This window comes from Salmo salar, chromosome 09, assembly GCF_965601325.2.
Source record: "Salmo salar chromosome 09, fSalSal1, whole genome shotgun sequence".
NCBI lineage: Eukaryota > Metazoa > Chordata > Actinopteri > Salmoniformes > Salmonidae > Salmo > Salmo salar.
In genome coordinates, this window is record NC_138299.1 from 123913331 (window position 1) to 123929789 (window position 16459).

The 16459-nt window shown below is 45.4% G+C and overlaps 1 protein-coding gene across 3 annotated transcripts in view; it reads left to right on the plus strand.

The window, feature by feature from the left end:
- Positions 1-15770, plus strand: part of exoc3l2b (exocyst complex component 3-like 2b) — a 34654-nt gene extending 18884 nt beyond the window's left edge. For all 3 annotated transcript variants that reach the window (XM_014214078.3, XM_045724409.1, XM_014214077.3), the window contains exons 4-13: positions 3294-3969; positions 4342-4456; positions 5103-5213; positions 5750-5850; positions 6317-6430; positions 8835-8970; positions 10094-10216; positions 10437-10592; positions 11552-11673; positions 14396-15770. In XM_014214078.3, the coding sequence (XP_014069553.1) occupies positions 3294-3969; positions 4342-4456; positions 5103-5213; positions 5750-5850; positions 6317-6430; positions 8835-8970; positions 10094-10216; positions 10437-10592; positions 11552-11673; positions 14396-14678 (1937 nt within the window). In that variant the 3' untranslated portion in view covers positions 14679-15770. The remainder of the gene's footprint in view (positions 1-3293; positions 3970-4341; positions 4457-5102; positions 5214-5749; positions 5851-6316; positions 6431-8834; positions 8971-10093; positions 10217-10436; positions 10593-11551; positions 11674-14395) is intronic.
- The last annotated feature ends 689 nt before the right edge of the window (positions 15771-16459 follow it).

The window sequence follows — 16459 nt, forward strand, 5'->3', positions numbered from 1 at the left end:
CAGGACAGCGGAGTCAATCACCACCTTCCGGAGACACCTGAAACCCCACCTCTTTAAGGAATACCTAGGATAGGATAAAGTAATCCTTTTAACCCCCCCCCCTTAAAAGATTTAGATGCACTATTGTAAAGTGGTTGTTCCACTGGATATCATAAGGTGAATGCACCAATTTGTAAGTCGCTCTGGATAAGAGCGTCTGCTAAATGACTTAAATGTAATGTAAATGTAAGTAGAACCATAAAGGGTTCTTGGGTTTGTCCCGATAGGGGAACCCGTTTTGGTGCTAGGTAGAACCCTTTGCATATATCATAAGGCCTTTCTTTGATGGCCTAGTTATAACCTAACACAGCTGTGTCAGGACACTCCTGGTTTACAGGCCACATCATGGCTGCAAATTAAGCTGGCTTGCAAAGTGATGTGTAATTCCTATCGGAATCCAGCCAGAGTTAGAATATCCAACAATGTTAACTTTTAACCATCCGCAACCTGCATTCAGAATGACTGCCAGGGTAGGGAAGATTGAATACTGAGACTACCTCAATCATCTAAACTGGAACAACCGTCTCAGTAACGGGTGCAATAAGCCCAACTACTAACAGATTGGATTAGTTTAGCCTGTTTATCTTTGTGTAGCATAAAATGATCCAACCAATCAATGTATATGCAAAAACACAGATATTAAAACAAACAATTCTGAAAATCACCTTGCAATAGAGCATCCTGGGAAAATAGGATATACAGCTGTGGTTCTATGTACAACCCTTATTGCCTTCCAAAGTACCCTTCTTGCCTTCCAAAGAATAATCAAAGAATCAAAGGGTTCTTAGGTCGTTAAAGATTCTAGGTAGAACCCTTTGCCTTTCAAAGAACCCTTTTTTCTAAGAGTGTACTCTTTTCTCTCTATACTAAGTCACTCGGCTCTGTCATATCCTCACGTGGTCTCTCCTATCATTGCTATGTGGATGACAATCTCTGCGTGCTTGGCAGACGTCTCAGCTTGGGTGTCGGTCCACAACTTCAAGCTCAACCTCGACAAGACGGAGCTGCCCTTCTTCCCGGGGAACGCCTACCAGCTCTAAGACCTCTCCATCACTGTGGACAACTCCGCGGTGTCCGTCCCCCCCAGAGCGCAAATAATCTTGGCGTGACCCTGGACAATACCCTGTCATTCTCTGCAAACATCAAAGCAGTGACCTGCCCCTGCAGGTTCATGCTCTACAACATCCATAGAGTACGACCTTTCCCAACACAGGAAGTGCCGCAGGTCCTCATCCAGGCACTTGTCACCTCCCGTCTGGATTACTGCAACTCTCTGTTGGCTGGGCTCCCCGCATGTGCTATCAAACCCCTACGACTTATCCAGAACGCCACAGCCCACCTGGTGTTCAACCTTCCCAAGTCACCCGCTCCTCTGCACTCTCCACTGGCTTCCAGTCAAAGCTCGCATCCACTACCAGACCATGGTTCTTGCTTATGGGGCAGCAAGAGGTACTGCCCCTCCCTACCTTCAGGCTATGCTCAAACCCTACATCCCAACCCGAGGACTCCAATCAGCCGCCTCTGGTCTCTTGGCCATCCCACCCCTACGGGAGATCAGCTCCCGCTCAGCCCAGTCAAAAGCTTGTCTCTGTCCTGGAACCCCAATGGAGAAACCAGCTTCCCTCTGATGCTAGGACAGCAGAGTCCCCGCCCATCTTATGAAAATGTCAAGTAAGACCCTACCCATTTTAAATAAGACCCCTCCCAAATCTACTTTGCTGATAACTTCTTTATTGAGGAAAAATGTACTTACTACCACTGTTATATGTGGTCTCACCAAGCTATCTTAAGAGGAATGCACTGACTGTAAGTTGCTCTACAATGAAGGCTTACCCCAGCCAAACCCTAACCCGGACGACGCTGGGCCAATTGTGCGCCACCCTATGGGACTCCCAATCACGGCCGGTTGTGATACAGCCTGGAATCAAACCAGGGTCTGTAGTGACGCCTCTAGCACTGAGATGCAGTGCCTTAGACCGCTGCGCCACTTGGGAGTCCAATGTAAACTTCATAAAATTGCTTGGTGGCTAGTATTACCGAGAAACAAGAAAACATTAGCATTTTATTTATTCATGAAGTAGGAATCAATCATTGCTCTGTGGTGCACCTTTTAAGGAACCACTTACTAGGGAGAATAGGCGGTGTGGGGGGGGACTCTTTGCCTGGTCAGTCAGTGCGCCCCCCCTCCGGCAAAATACCGCTGACAGATCTTTATGATAATTATTTTGATAAAATGTGTGCTTCAAAATGAAGTTTAGTCATTCATTTAACGTCTGAAAAATGAAAAAACTGGACAAATCTGAGGGCGGACATGCCTTTACTTGGTCTTATCCTGTAGCTGACAAACAGACTTCATTGATTTTGACAGGCTGTGTTGCTCCTCCCAGAGGGTGAGGGGTGATGTCAGAGAGGAGTGTCTGGTGACTTCAATAGGAAATGGCCGACTTCATCACTGGTTTTAGTACTAATTTAAAAACTTTCTCTCAGACCACATCAGAGTAAGAGATGATGAGATCACCTCAATGGGTGAGGCTGGGCTCTAAAAGTCTATATGCACTTATGGGAACTTTCTGAAGCCAAAGTGAAGTTCCACAGGAAATACAATATCTCCACTTTAATGCAAAGCAATATGAACTTTATTATATACTATTCCATAGCTATACTAGCCGAATAAAAGACCTCAACCTGATAGAGAAGCGTCTAAGGAGAGGACAGTGAGTGGACATTCTGTGGGAATCTAGGATGCTTTATGTTTGGCACCCACATGTCCCTGATGGGATCTTTTGAAGTGTGCAACTGAAGTAGAGATGAAACTAACCCACCTCCAGAGAGATCGGCCTAACAGTGTCCAATCTGCCCAAAAACAACAAGCCAAAGGGGACAAACAACATCTGTGTCTCAGGCCTGGAGCCTCTGATATGGATAGGACCTGATGTGGGAACCTGTGTAGGTGACAACCTGGCTTAGCCTTTAGCTTGACGCGAAAACAAACATAGCTAGTAAACACGTTCAAAGCAAAGAATAGTGATGTTTACTTGAGTAGGTTTTGGATTTACATAGGACTTGATCCAATTGACCAGGTCATGTGTTGTGTGGCATAACAGATAGACAGGTGAGGGTGCAAGAGCCCAGATTTTGCCATTAGGATAGTGTCTCCATTCTGCCTTCTGACTTAATACTGCTGTATTGCCTATAGATTATTTATCATGTGTTATGTGGAGTTGTATCATGCATTTTCCTCCTCTCTACTTTAGTTCTAGAAATTCTGCAGCTGGTGACTAAGAGAGACCTGTTCCTGGCTGACACACACATCCTGGAGCTGGAGCAGGAGTGTAACGAGGCGGCTGCAGCGACCCTGCCCTCATCACCAGCAGGTGGTGCTGTCCCAGAGGACCTCACCAGCCCCGGCAGCAAAGACGGCGGCAGGCGCAAAGCCAAAGACGTGGAGCTGCTGTACGAAGCCCTGCAGAAGGAGCTGTGGGCGGTGGTGCGTGAGTCGCTGCGCTCCCCCACGGCGGGGCCCAACCTGGGGCTGGTGGTGAAGGTGCTGCAGCAGGAGGAGCAGGCGGACCGGGACTGGGCGCAGGGTGAGGGGGCGCTGCCCGGAGGCCCCAGACCCAGGCAGCTGAAGCAGCGGTGGAAGGAGGCGGTGGCGGAGGCAGCAAACGGGAGCCTGCCCCAGAGGAACGAGGCCCAGGGCGGGGAGCTGGCGGACTACCTGGACAGGGTGCGGACCCGGGTGGTGGAGGACCTGGGGGCGGCCAAGAGGAACGTGGTGCCAGTGTACCCAGAGGAGTACGAACCCTTCCAGGTGTACCTACAGAGCTACCACCAGGCTGTGGCCCGCAGACTGCAGAGCATCACTGACGACCAGCTGCTGATCACAGATATCTACTCTCTGCTGGACTGGCTCTACAACATCTATAACAAGTGGGTGTCCATCTTAGGCCACTGAGTGTAGACTATTGAATAGTTCATTCAATAATTGTGTATTGCAGCTTGTGATTTTACACATATCAGATTTTGGAAGTAGCAGAACTGCATAAAAAAAAGGAATGAACAAAAGTATATAGCTAAATGTTGTAACAAACTTGCATAAACCACAAACTTGTCAGAAATGTTTCATTTCATTTTCACTTTATGCTTTCACGGTAAAGCATGTTACAAGGTGGTGTGATGTTATTGTACATAATACTGTGCATAAATACTGTCGATTATACTGTACATAAACAATAGTTTATTAGTTAAGTGTTACTGTATGAGTATGCCACTGACTCTGTCCTCCTACTGTAATCGCTCCAGGGACGTCCTTGGAACAGTCAGCATGACGACGCCCTTCAACAGGTCCCAGCTGGGGCCGTTGTTGCCCTCGGAGACTGTGGACAAACTGGAGATGGACTGTCTCAACTCTGTCAGGGTAAGGGCCGACCATCCACCCCTCACCTCTCCTCATTTGGTGCGCCCCGAAAGGGTGCTCCTATGGTCCTTCCTGTCCACCTAAAGGGAGGGATATCACTCCGACCAGCGTAGCCAATCAGTGCGCACCGTCTCAGGGTCAGCTCGGGGGTTTTCCTGTCTACGACGGACACCACACAATGGAAGCCAGACAACAGGCCATTTAGCTCAGGTCATTACGCAACTCACTTGCGAGTCAAGTCCAGGTAGGCTAGAGCACTGTTGTGTGCATGGTACTCTGTTCACTGTTGGAGATCCAGGGTCCATGTATGTAGACATAATAGTAGTCCACAAGTAAATCCTGCAGAGGAAAAAGAGCACTGGGGCTATTGGCAGCGTGGCCTGTGGGCTGGCAATCAATCATGCCCCTGCGGGGTCACCCACCAATGGGAGGAAACTTAAAATATAAGGGTATGTTTACAAAGGGGCTATAGATCAGAACAAATGAAGCCAGATTTACAGTATTATCTGTGATTCTACGTCTTTTTCCATCTTGATGTCTTGACGGCATCAGCTGGGAATATTTTGATGCTTTGTGGCTGCAGAGCTCCCAGTGGTCCAGTGCATGGTTGAGTTGTGTCTGACCGCGTGGTCTGGTTGCGTTCCAGGAGATGGTGACCACAGAGCTGTCTCGGGTGCTGGACGAGGAGGAGAAGCGTTGGATGGAGACGCTGCACATTGAGGAGTATCAGATCACGCTGGCTCGCACCGTCATCCAGGTACACACACACACACACAGGGATAGATATCAGGAGCTTACGGAAGTAATTGATTTCTTCTCCTGATTTTGATGAGGCTGGTCATGATGGTTTTGTATTGCATGCTAAATGTGGTCACTTCGTACTTTGAGGATAAGCTCATCCATCTGGTGGAGCAGAGAAAACATTCCTCAAGCAGCAGCCAAAGTCAATACAGACACTTCCGTTAGAATTCCATCACAGCTCACTGTTTTAGAGTCACTTCACTGGCCTCTAGTGGCCTTGATTGGTACCAGCACTTTCTACACAGATTACATAAAAGAAAGAAAGAAAGAAAGAAAGAAAGAAAGAAAGAAAGAAAGAAAGAAAGAAAGAAAGAAAGAAAGAAAGAAAGAAAGAAGAGAAAGAAAGAAAGTGTCTGTTAGCACTTCACACATAATACACATTTGCCAACATTACATCTGGTATGTGTGTGTGTGTGTGTGTGTGTGTGTGTGTGTGTGGTGTGTGTGTGTGTGTGTGTGTGTGTGTGTGTGTGTCTGTGTGTGTGTGTGTAGAGGCTGCAGGTAGATCTTGAGCAGTCAGCTGCCATCAACAGAAACCTGGGTTCCCTTGTGGCTCAGTGCAGTCTGAATGGTCTCGCCGACTTCCTGTACAGGTGAGAGGACCACACACTGCAGAATGATATGTTACACACTGTAGTAGTCCTAGAACACACTGTCTCATTACATATTACATAATAAGGCCTAGAACACACTGTCTCATTACATATTTCATAATAAGGCCAAAAACACACTGCATCATTGCATATTACATAATAAGGCCTAGAACACACTGTCTCATTACATATTACAAAATAAGGCCTAGAACACACTGTCTCATTATTTATTACATAATAAGGCCTAGAACAAAGTCACTGTCATCATTGTTAGAATGAAAAGATTATTACACTATGCCAAACCTATAGTTTTCTCACTGCCCGCTACATTTTATTTTGCAATAATGCTATAATAATAATGCTGCAATAATGAATATATCAACTGGAATCAACCAGTTTAACTGGAATATTTAAAGGCACATCTCTATGAGACATTCTAATACTGTTATTATTGCTTAACTTTCAGCTTCCAAAGGAAAGTGGAGATGTTCCACGAGGGTCTGGTCAACATGGTTGGGGATAACGAGGATGGATATGTCTCCAAGACCATCGCCCTGGTCAACTGCTGTCCTCCTTTCAGGTAGGACTGTTGTAGCAGTAGTAGGCTAGCCTGCATTGTGTTACAGTCGGTCCATTTCCCCAATAATGCCTTAAATGGAAATTCCACCCCCAAAAATATATTTTGGTATTTGTTTTCTGTATTTTTAAAGTTATATATCTTGAAGACATGATTGCTGACATGCAAAACATTTTAGGACAACAACGGACTAATGAAATTAATACCAAAATATAGTTTTTGGGTAGAGTTTCCCTTTAAGTACTATACTCAAAAACAATTCCCCAAAATGGTACATTCAAGTTTTCAAGTACAGAGCAAAAACTGCCTTGATGTGTTTTCATAATATTCCTTAAAACATGCATAAATTATGTACAGTGAGGGAAAAAAGTATTTGATCCCCTGCTGATATTGTACGTTTGCCCACTGACAAAGAAATGATCAGTCTATAATTTTAATGGTAGGTTTATTTGAACAGTGAGAGACAGAATAACAACAAAAAAATCCAGAAAAACGCATGTCAAAAATGTTATAAATTGATTTGCATTTTAATGAGGGAAATAAGTATTTGACCCCTCTCAATCAGAAAGATTTCTGGCTCCCAAGTGTATTTTATACAGGTAACGAGCTGAGATTAGGAGCACACTCTTAAAGGGAGTGCTCCTAATCTCAGCTTGTTACCTGTATAAAAAGACACCTGTCCACAGTCGCAATCAATCAATCAGATTCCAAACTCTCCACCATGACCAAGCTCTCCAAGGATGTCAGGGACAAGATTGTAGACCTACACAAGGCTGGAATGGGCTACAAGACCATCGCCAAGCAGCTTGGTGTGAAGGTGACAACAGTTGGTGCGATTATTCGCAAATGGAAGAAACACAAAAGAACTGTCAATCTCCCTCGGCCTGGGGCTCCATGCAAGATCTCACCTCGTGGAGTTGCAATGATCATGAGAACGGTGAGGAATCAGCCCAGAACTACACGGGAGGATCTTGTCAATGATCTCAAGGCAGCTGGGACCATAGTCACCAAGATAACAATTGGTAACACTACGCTGTGAAGGACTGAAATCCTGCAGCGCCCGCAAGGTCCCCCTGCTCAAGAAAGCACATATACATGCCCGTCTGAAGTTTGCCAATGAACATCTGAATGATTCAGAGGACAACTGGGTGAAAGTGTTGTGGTCAGATGAGACCAAAATGGAGCTCTTTGGCATCAACTCAACTCGCCGTGTTTGGAGGAGGAGGAATGCTGCCTATGACCCCAAGAACACCATCCCTACCGTCAAACATGGAGGTGGAAACATTATGTTTTGGGGGTGTTTTTCTGCTAAGGGGACAGGACAATTTCACCGCATCAAAGGGACGATGGACGGGGCCATGTACCGTCAAATCTTGGGTGAGAACCTCCTTCCCTCAGCCAGGGCATTGAAAATGGGTCGTGGATGGGTATTCCAGCATGACAATGACCCAAAACACACGGCCAAGGCAACAAAGGAGTGGCTCAAGAAGAAGCACATTAAGGTCCTGGAGTGGCCTAGCCAGTCTCCAGACCTTAATCCCATAGAAAATCTGTGGAGGGAGCTGAAGGTTCGAGTTGCCAAACGTCAGCCTCGAAACCTTAATGACTTGGAGAAGACCTGCAAAGAGGAGTGGGACAAAATCCCTCCTGAGATGTGTGCAAACCTGGTGGCCAACTACAAAAAACGTCTGACCTCTGTGATTGCCAATAAGGGTTTTGCCACCAAGTACTAAGTCACGTTTTGCAGAGGGGTGTCACGTCCTGACCAATATTTAGGTATTATTTGTATTATATTTGGTCAGGACGTGGCAGAGGTATATTTGTTTTGTTTTGTGGGGTTTTGTGTGGGGTGTGTTAGTTTTGGTATAGGTTCTAGGTTTGTTTTTCTATGTGTAGTTTTGGGTGCTGGACTCTCAATTGGAGGCAGGTGTTTCTAGTTGCCTCTGATTGGGAGTCCTATAAGTAGGTGTGTGTTTGTTTGGTAGGTTGTGGGTAGTTGTATTTTGCACTGCGTTTATTCTGCCTGTAAAACTGTCACTAGTCTTTATTCGTTTTCTTGTTTTTTCTCCGTGTTCTCCTTATTCAATTAAATAATAAGATGAGCATTCACATCCCGGCTGCGTTTTGGTCTGTACAACCCAACGAACTCTGTGACAAGGGGTCAAATACTTATTTCCCTCATTAAAATGCAAATCAATTTATAACATTTTTGACATGTGTTTTTCTGGATTATTTTGTTGTTATTCTGTCTCTCACTGTTCAAATAAACATACCATTAAAATTATAGACTGATCATTTCTTTGTCAGTGGGCAAACGTACAAAATCAGCAGGGGATCAAATAGTTTTTTCCCTCACTGAAAGTGTACAATGTATTCATTAGTCTGCTGTGACTGTGTGTTTGTGCAGGGGTTTTGTCCAGCGCTGTGTGCAGTGCGACCCTGCCATCAATGAGGACTCAGCCAGGCGAGCAAACACTTCCCTGGACAGAATAGTCAACCAGGGAGTGAAGGTGCTGAGTGACAGACTGTATGAGCACATAAGGGTGAGTGTTCTTAACACACACACACACGCATGTAAACTCACACACATAGGATTCCTAAACACACCCATGGTCTCAGCTTTCTAACACAACATGTAAACAACCTCACACACACACACACACCGCTATGTCTTACTATACTTGTGAGTACTTTTTGGGGACCAACAATTGATTCCCATTCAAAATCTTATTTTCCCTAACCCCTAACCATAAACCTAACCCTAACTTTAACCCCTAACCCTATACCCTAAACCTAACCCCTAACCCCAATTCTTACCCTAACCCTAATTCTTACTCTAACCCCTAAACCTAACCCCTAAACCTAACCCCTAAACCTAAAATAGCCTTTTTTTACAAGTGAGGACTGTACTCACTTCTCTGAATTTTAGTTGGTTTACTATTCTGATGATCACTTCTGGTACTCACAAGTATAGTGAAACGTTTACACACACACACACACACACACACACACACACACACACACACACACACACACACACACACACACACACACACACACACACACACACACACACACATACACACACACACACACACACGCGCCCTCAAGCGTCCCTCTGTCTGCCATGTGTCCCAGAATATAAAGTACATCTTATCACTGGTCTCCACATGGCTTGCCCTCAAAGTTCTCAGGGATGTGCTGAAGAACTGAGGCCCTAAAATAGCCGCTCCAATGTGACAAACATGGTTAAATAAGATTAGATTGGCGGCATGCCACATAGTTACTGGCAGGCTGTGCAGTTCCGCTCCTCTTCAGTAGCCGCCATAGAGACGGGCATTGCCAGTCGTCCAGGGGCACAGAGCCGCATGTCGCATCCTCTTGATTGAGCTGGGGCTTTTTATGCTGTTGTCGTTGGGTAGGAAGTCACAATCTGTGAAATTATTGGTCTAAACGGCCCACACATCCTCATAGGAAGACATAAACTCAGTCGGGTGATTCAGTTAGCGATAAAACACGGATCTGACTCAGGTGACATGGACGTCTCCACATCCACATCTCTCTGTCTCCCTCCCTCCCTTCCTTGTCTTCTTCATTCTCTCACCATTTTCCTGTCTCTCTCTCTCTCTCGCTCACTCACATTTTCCCTCTCCTGGCCATATTTAGCCCTTCTTTGAGAAGCTGGTGAAGAGGAAGTGGCTGAACAACACAGAGACCTATGAGCAAATCGAGTCCCACATTAAGGAACACTTCAAGAAGTTCCGCAGGGTGGACAGCCCACCCTATCAGGTACATGGCAGAGACAAAGCAAGTATGAGCCATGTAAACATGGGGAGGCGCTAAGGTCCTCAGGCACAATGTCACAATGTGCACTAATAACTCAAAGATATTTGACTGGTTTTAATTCTAAGCAATGAAAAAAGCAGTGACTGTTCAGGAGAAAACGTTTTTTTTTGTTGATGGACTGAATGGATGATTGATTGATTGTATCTTTTCCTTGTTCTCCCAGGTCCTGGTGGGAGAGGTGCATAGACGGGTTTTGATGGAATACCTGCGCTCCCTCATGAGGGGGAGGATCATCTGCACGTCCCTCAGAATGAGGAAGAGGATGGCTGGACGACTGCGCGACGAGGGCAAGCAGGTCAAAGTGCTCTTCAAAGATCTGGTGAGTCATTCTAGAACAACTATGGTATACTAGAGGACCGTAGTCGGATCAACAGTGCTGCATGTGACATGACGCCACGAACGGTGTGTGGCGTGTGCATGTGTGCATGTGTGTGTGTTTGTTTGCACTCATGAGTGTGTGCTCATTAATCACGTTTGACTGGTATGTGGCCTGTCTGTGAGAGTTACTGAAACAACTCTGGATGAGTTCAAACAAAGGAGACGTAAAAAAAAAGGTATTTGTCCTCTGGAGAGGGGTTAAAAAAAAGAGAAGAAAGAATGGCTACTGTAGCCTAGATAGAGATGTATGACCATGCAGGCCGTTTGCACAAGGGGGCAATCACCTCACCCTTCACCCCAGCCCACTCCCTATCCTTCCCTCTGTGGCGTCCGCCCCTTTCTCCAGATAAAACATCCATTTGTCACCTCTCTGGACAACAGGATAGCGTTGTTTACAGACGAGTGGTCTGGCATCCTGCCCTGGGCTTTAGAAGCCCTGACAAGCCTTTGGGGTCGAGTGGAGGACCAGAATGAACCTCTGGTCGGCCACACGGTTTAGTCCTCTCAGAATAACAGGGTCACTTTGATGCTCAGGTAATTGAGTTTGCATGCTCAATACTGTCGCTGTACTTTTAACCTTGGTGTTTTGGGTCTATGTTATCTGATGGTTCCCTCCGGTCAAACAAATGCGTGAACATCATCAATCTAGTTGTAACCATTAAGGCTTGAAATCACTTAATCTAGTTCTGGGTTTGAGCCGTTGCCAAGGTAGTAGACTCAAAGGCATTGAGTCGGAAAATAGCCTGTTGACCTGTCATGAGCAGCAGAACTAGTTGAACATGAATAGTCCTGTTAGATTGTTGTATCCTCATTTGTGCTGTTTAGAGGATCTGTTCTGATCACACCACTCTCGCTCTCTCTCCCTCTCTTTCTCTCTCTTTCTCTCTCTCTCCCCTTTAGGAATCTTCCTCCTCCTGGCTAGACAGTGCTATCCCACACCTCTCTGAGATCATCCTCCTGGAAGACATCCCCTCCATCCAAATGGAGGTGGGGGTCCTGGTGAGGGAGTTCCCAGACATTCGGTAAGGAGCACGAGAGGCAGTGATCATCTATGCAGAATGATAGCCATATTTTCAGAACTTCCATCGAGCCACATGAGCGTCAACATTTCCAAAAGCTTAGGTGGACTGAAACACCCCAAAAGCAAACATGGCTACTGCTCTGCATTGATTGTGGATGGCAAATGGGGGACTTGTTAAAAGCAAACAAGAGCTGAGTCGCTTCCTTATTTTTATGGGGAGCTTTTTGGCCGTCACTGGCACACATTAAAGGGTGGGGTGGGGGGGGGGGGGGGGGTTTGTCCGTTTGTCCGTCTCGGGGTCCTGGGCAAAAACAAAGCAAAAACACGGACTTCCTGCTCAGGCGGGACATGGTGGCTGTGCAGCATAACCTGGCGTGGGCAGGTTACGTGTCCCGTAGGAACACACATGCGTGAGGAGGCAGTCCTCAATGGAATCTTTTCTCTAAATTAAGATTTGTCTCCATCCTTAACTCATAACAGACTCGCATGTATTGTTTGGAATCTTGACTTGGATCTGGAGAATGCTAACCATTGACAGAAACTATACCGTACAATCCTTGACTTAATTGCATCAAGTATGAAAAATCCCTCTGTAAAGTACACACCTAATGCTTGCAACTGTGCCAGGCATTGACACTTCAGAGCCTCGTACTATCCTATACACTATGTAGAATAATACCCTCATTGGTTTTATGACATAATTTGCTCCAAATACCAATTGCAATCAACTGGTTGCATGTAACTTCTAGTTAATCCTCTGGGAGTAGCTAACAGAAAAATAAGGTTCAAATTCAAAACAAGTCAAGTTTCTCGGAAGCCAAGCTGCCCACCACTTTATGTATTATTTTTGGTGATAATCGCTGGTCGTGGTGGGAAGTGAGTTTGGGCTCCATCATCAAAATCAAATCAATGTTATTGGTCACATACACATATTTTGCAGATGCTCTCGCGGGTGTAGAGAAATGCTTATGTTCCCAGCTTCAGCAGTGCAGTAATACCTAACAATTAAAAACAACGCACGCAAATCACTTTTTTTTTAAAGAAAGGAATTCATAAATATTAGAACGAGCAGTGTCAGAGTCCGGAATATAAATATATATGTATATGATAGTGTTTGTAGACATTATGGACAGTATATGAATAGAAAAGGTGTGTACAGCAGTATATAGGATGAGCCTTGACTAGAATACAGTATATACATATGAAGTGGGTAAAACAGTATGAAAATATTATTAAAGTGACCAGCGTTCAAAGACTGTGTACATAGGGCAGCAGTCTCTAACATGCAGGGTTGAGTACCGGGTGGTAGCCGGCTAGTAACTGTGACTAAAGTTCAGGGCAGGGTACTGGGTGGAGGCCGGCTAGTGGTGACTATTTAACAGTCTGATGGCCTGGAGATAGAAGCTGTTTTTCTGTCACTCGGTCCCAGCTTTGAAGCACCTGTACTGTCTCCGCTTTCTAGATGGGGGTGAACAGGCCGTGACTCGGGTGGCTGAGGTCCTTGTTGATCTTCTTGGCCTTCCTGTGACACCTGGTTTTGTAGATGTCCTGGAAGGCAGGCAGTGTTCCCCCAGTGATGAGTTGGGCTGACCGTGCCACCCTCTGGAGAACCCTGTGGTTGCGGACGGTGTCCACAATTAGCTCCTTTGTTTTGTTGATGTTGAGGGAAGGGTTATTTTCCTGGCATCACACCGCCAGGACCCTCACCTCCTCCCTGTAGGCTGTCTCGTCGTTGTTGGCAATCAGGCTCACCACTTTTGTGTCGTCTGCAAACTTGATGGTTGACTTGGGGATGTGCATGGCCACGCAGTCATGGGTGAACAGGGAGTACAGGAAGGGCTGAGCATTCACCCTTGTGGGGCCCCCGTGTTGAGGATCGGCGTAGCGGATGTGTTGTTGCCTACCTTCACCACCTGGGGTTGGCCCGTCAGGAAGTCCAGGATCCAGTTGCACAGGGCAGGTTTCAGACCCAGGGCCCCAAGCTTAGTGTTGAGCTTAGAGGGCACTATGGTGTTGAAGGCTGAGCTGTAGTTAATGAACAGCATTCTTACATAGGTATTCCAATTGTCCAGATAGGATAGGTCAGTGTTTAATACAATGGCAATTGCGTCATCCATGGATCTGTTGGGGCGGTATGTAAATTGGTGTGGGTCTAGGGTGTAAGGTAAGGTGGAGTTATTACTATCCCAGGGCTAGGGCTGCTGTTAGTGTTTATGGCTGGTTGTCATTCAGCCTCGTGCTGCTGCTCAGCCCATGTCGCCACAGAGAGGAAGTGGCTTCAGAGCCGCTCCTACTTGCCCGCAGGGAGATTTCCAGAGGCCAAGGTGTTGATTCGAAGGCCAGTCAGGCACCCTCAAACAGGGACAGATGTTTTACCCATTTTGTGTGTGTGTTTGTATATAAGTGTGTGACAGAACCATTTGGGAATGTTCTCTAACTAACTGTATTTTGCTAACTATTTTGTCCAACTTTCCATGTTCCTTAGTGACTTGCCTCAGGGCTGACTGCCTTCACAATATTTTGATGATTCTCTTTATTCCTACCCATATCATGTCCTTGTGATGGTTGACTCTGCCAGTGCAGTGATGCAAGATACACTCTTTTCAAAATAAACTCAATCAAGGCTTTATTGGCTAGATGTGGCCTATATGACATCTTTGTTGCATGTCAATTTTTATTAGTATGAACTAGACTGAGCCCTCTCTCTCCTCCTCTGTTTGCAGGAAGAAACATGTGTCGGCCATCTTGAACATCCGCGGGATGACTCGGCAGACGGAGCGCCAGGAGATCCTGAACATCGTGAAGGACATTGAGAACAGTGACACCCTGACGCGGCTGTCCCGCGACCGCGCCCTCTTCTCCGAGGTGCCCGTCACATCCGAGGTGCACTGCCTGAACTTGGGCCTGAGCCGTATCGCCCTCACCGCCACCTCCTGCTTCTCCAGCCTGAGACGGCGGCGTACCAAGAGAGGCCCGGTCAGAGAGGCATACGACGACATGCTCTAACTGCTCTGGAAACATTCTGATGACTCAAGCAGACAGACAGCAGTTCAACAGCAAGTCACAATGGAGCTCGTTGTCAAGTTCTGCACATGGTGGCGATACCAGGGGCGGACAGCACAACACATTGAGGAAGTGGAACAACACATGGAAAGAATAGCCACGTTGTGACCTTTCACCTTTCACAGCCACCTTGATAAAGAAAGTGTAATGACTGTTTCCATTGTGAGCGATATGCCTAGTCCTTGCAAGACTGGGAAAGAGCTTTCATAAGTGCAACCATACGGAGAAAAATATAAAAATACCCATTTAAGAGGACTTTTGGACTTGAATCCCTGTGGGTTGTTGGCATTGATTCCTTTTGACAAAGGGCAGTGGAAAGAGGCACAAGCAACCTATTGGAGAAGATTCTTAATACTGCACCTAGGTGACTATGAGGGTTAGATAGGAACTATGGTTTAAATCAGTTCCACTGATCAAGAGCACTCTTTGGAATAAATCAAAATGTCACATACAATCCCATAACGTGCTGACATTGATATGGGTAAGGTTGGAGTCTGTTTTGTAGTTGCACATGATAAAAGCTCGATCTAAAGGTACTACACCATTTTTATTATCTGTCATCTCTGTGGTGATTTTCATTGTATTTAAAATAATGATTCATAGTTTATTTTCATTTTGTGATATACAGTATATGGGGTAATGTATGTTGAGCAACTCAAGAGATGATTGAAGCCTGTGTGAATGGATGAAATCATAACTGCCTATTTATGTACCAACCAATGAACTTATTTATTGTAGTGTGGTTTGAGTGTCTTGTAATCAATGTCAAACTGTAAATCCCAGTCAAATTAATGTATGATCATTCCAAGCTTGTTTTTTTTCTCCGGGTTTTCTCAAATGCTGAGACCCTGACTAAAATAATCCGACAGCCATCATTGAAGATTAAGATAAAGATTATTTTCAGCTGTGTACTTTTACCTATGTCAATTAAACAATGAATAATTACTATTCTTCATGATTGTTGACAACATAGATATTCTATTCCTCAGATAATTAGGCTGATACTTGCACTTTTAATAAAAAAAAAAAAATCTGCCTCATTTTTTATTTTTTTAAATCAACAAGCAGACATTTTGGACTGAGACTTCTTCAACTGTTCTTTGGTCACACACTGATTTAAAACGTTTCATCTGTTCACCTGATGTTCCATAATTGAACAGCTGGATGTAATAATCTATCTGCTTTGAAATCGGACATAAATCATCTAATTAAATGAGAATTAACGACAACAGAGATCCAATATTTTGGCTTCGTTTTAAATTACCATTAACGATGGGATATTGATGGGACCTCGCTCCCAAATCATCTCTGTGTTTTGAAGGGCCTGTTGTTAACTTTCCTTTAATTAATTGATGAGAGAGGGTTAAACCAATCATGTAACGTTTTGACAGAGCTGAGCTGACAACTCCAGGGTAACCAACCTGAATGGAAAACAAGGTTCGCAAACAGATCTTACCATGCGCTGTCTGGATGGAGTAATCTGGCATGGCTGTTTTCTGGCCCCTAACTACAGGGTCACAACGCTACAGCACAACTGTTGTGTGTAGGTCTACATCTATTTGTGTTTTACAATGCTATTTCTTTCTGTTTTGTTTTCCACCCATCCACCCAATGCGTCTTGGCAAAGAGTCCCTCTCTCATTACTCAGGGATGTTAGTGAGACGAGACTCAAGCTTGGTTTCTGAAGGAAAACAGCAGGGTGGGTGCATGGGGGTAGGTTGTGT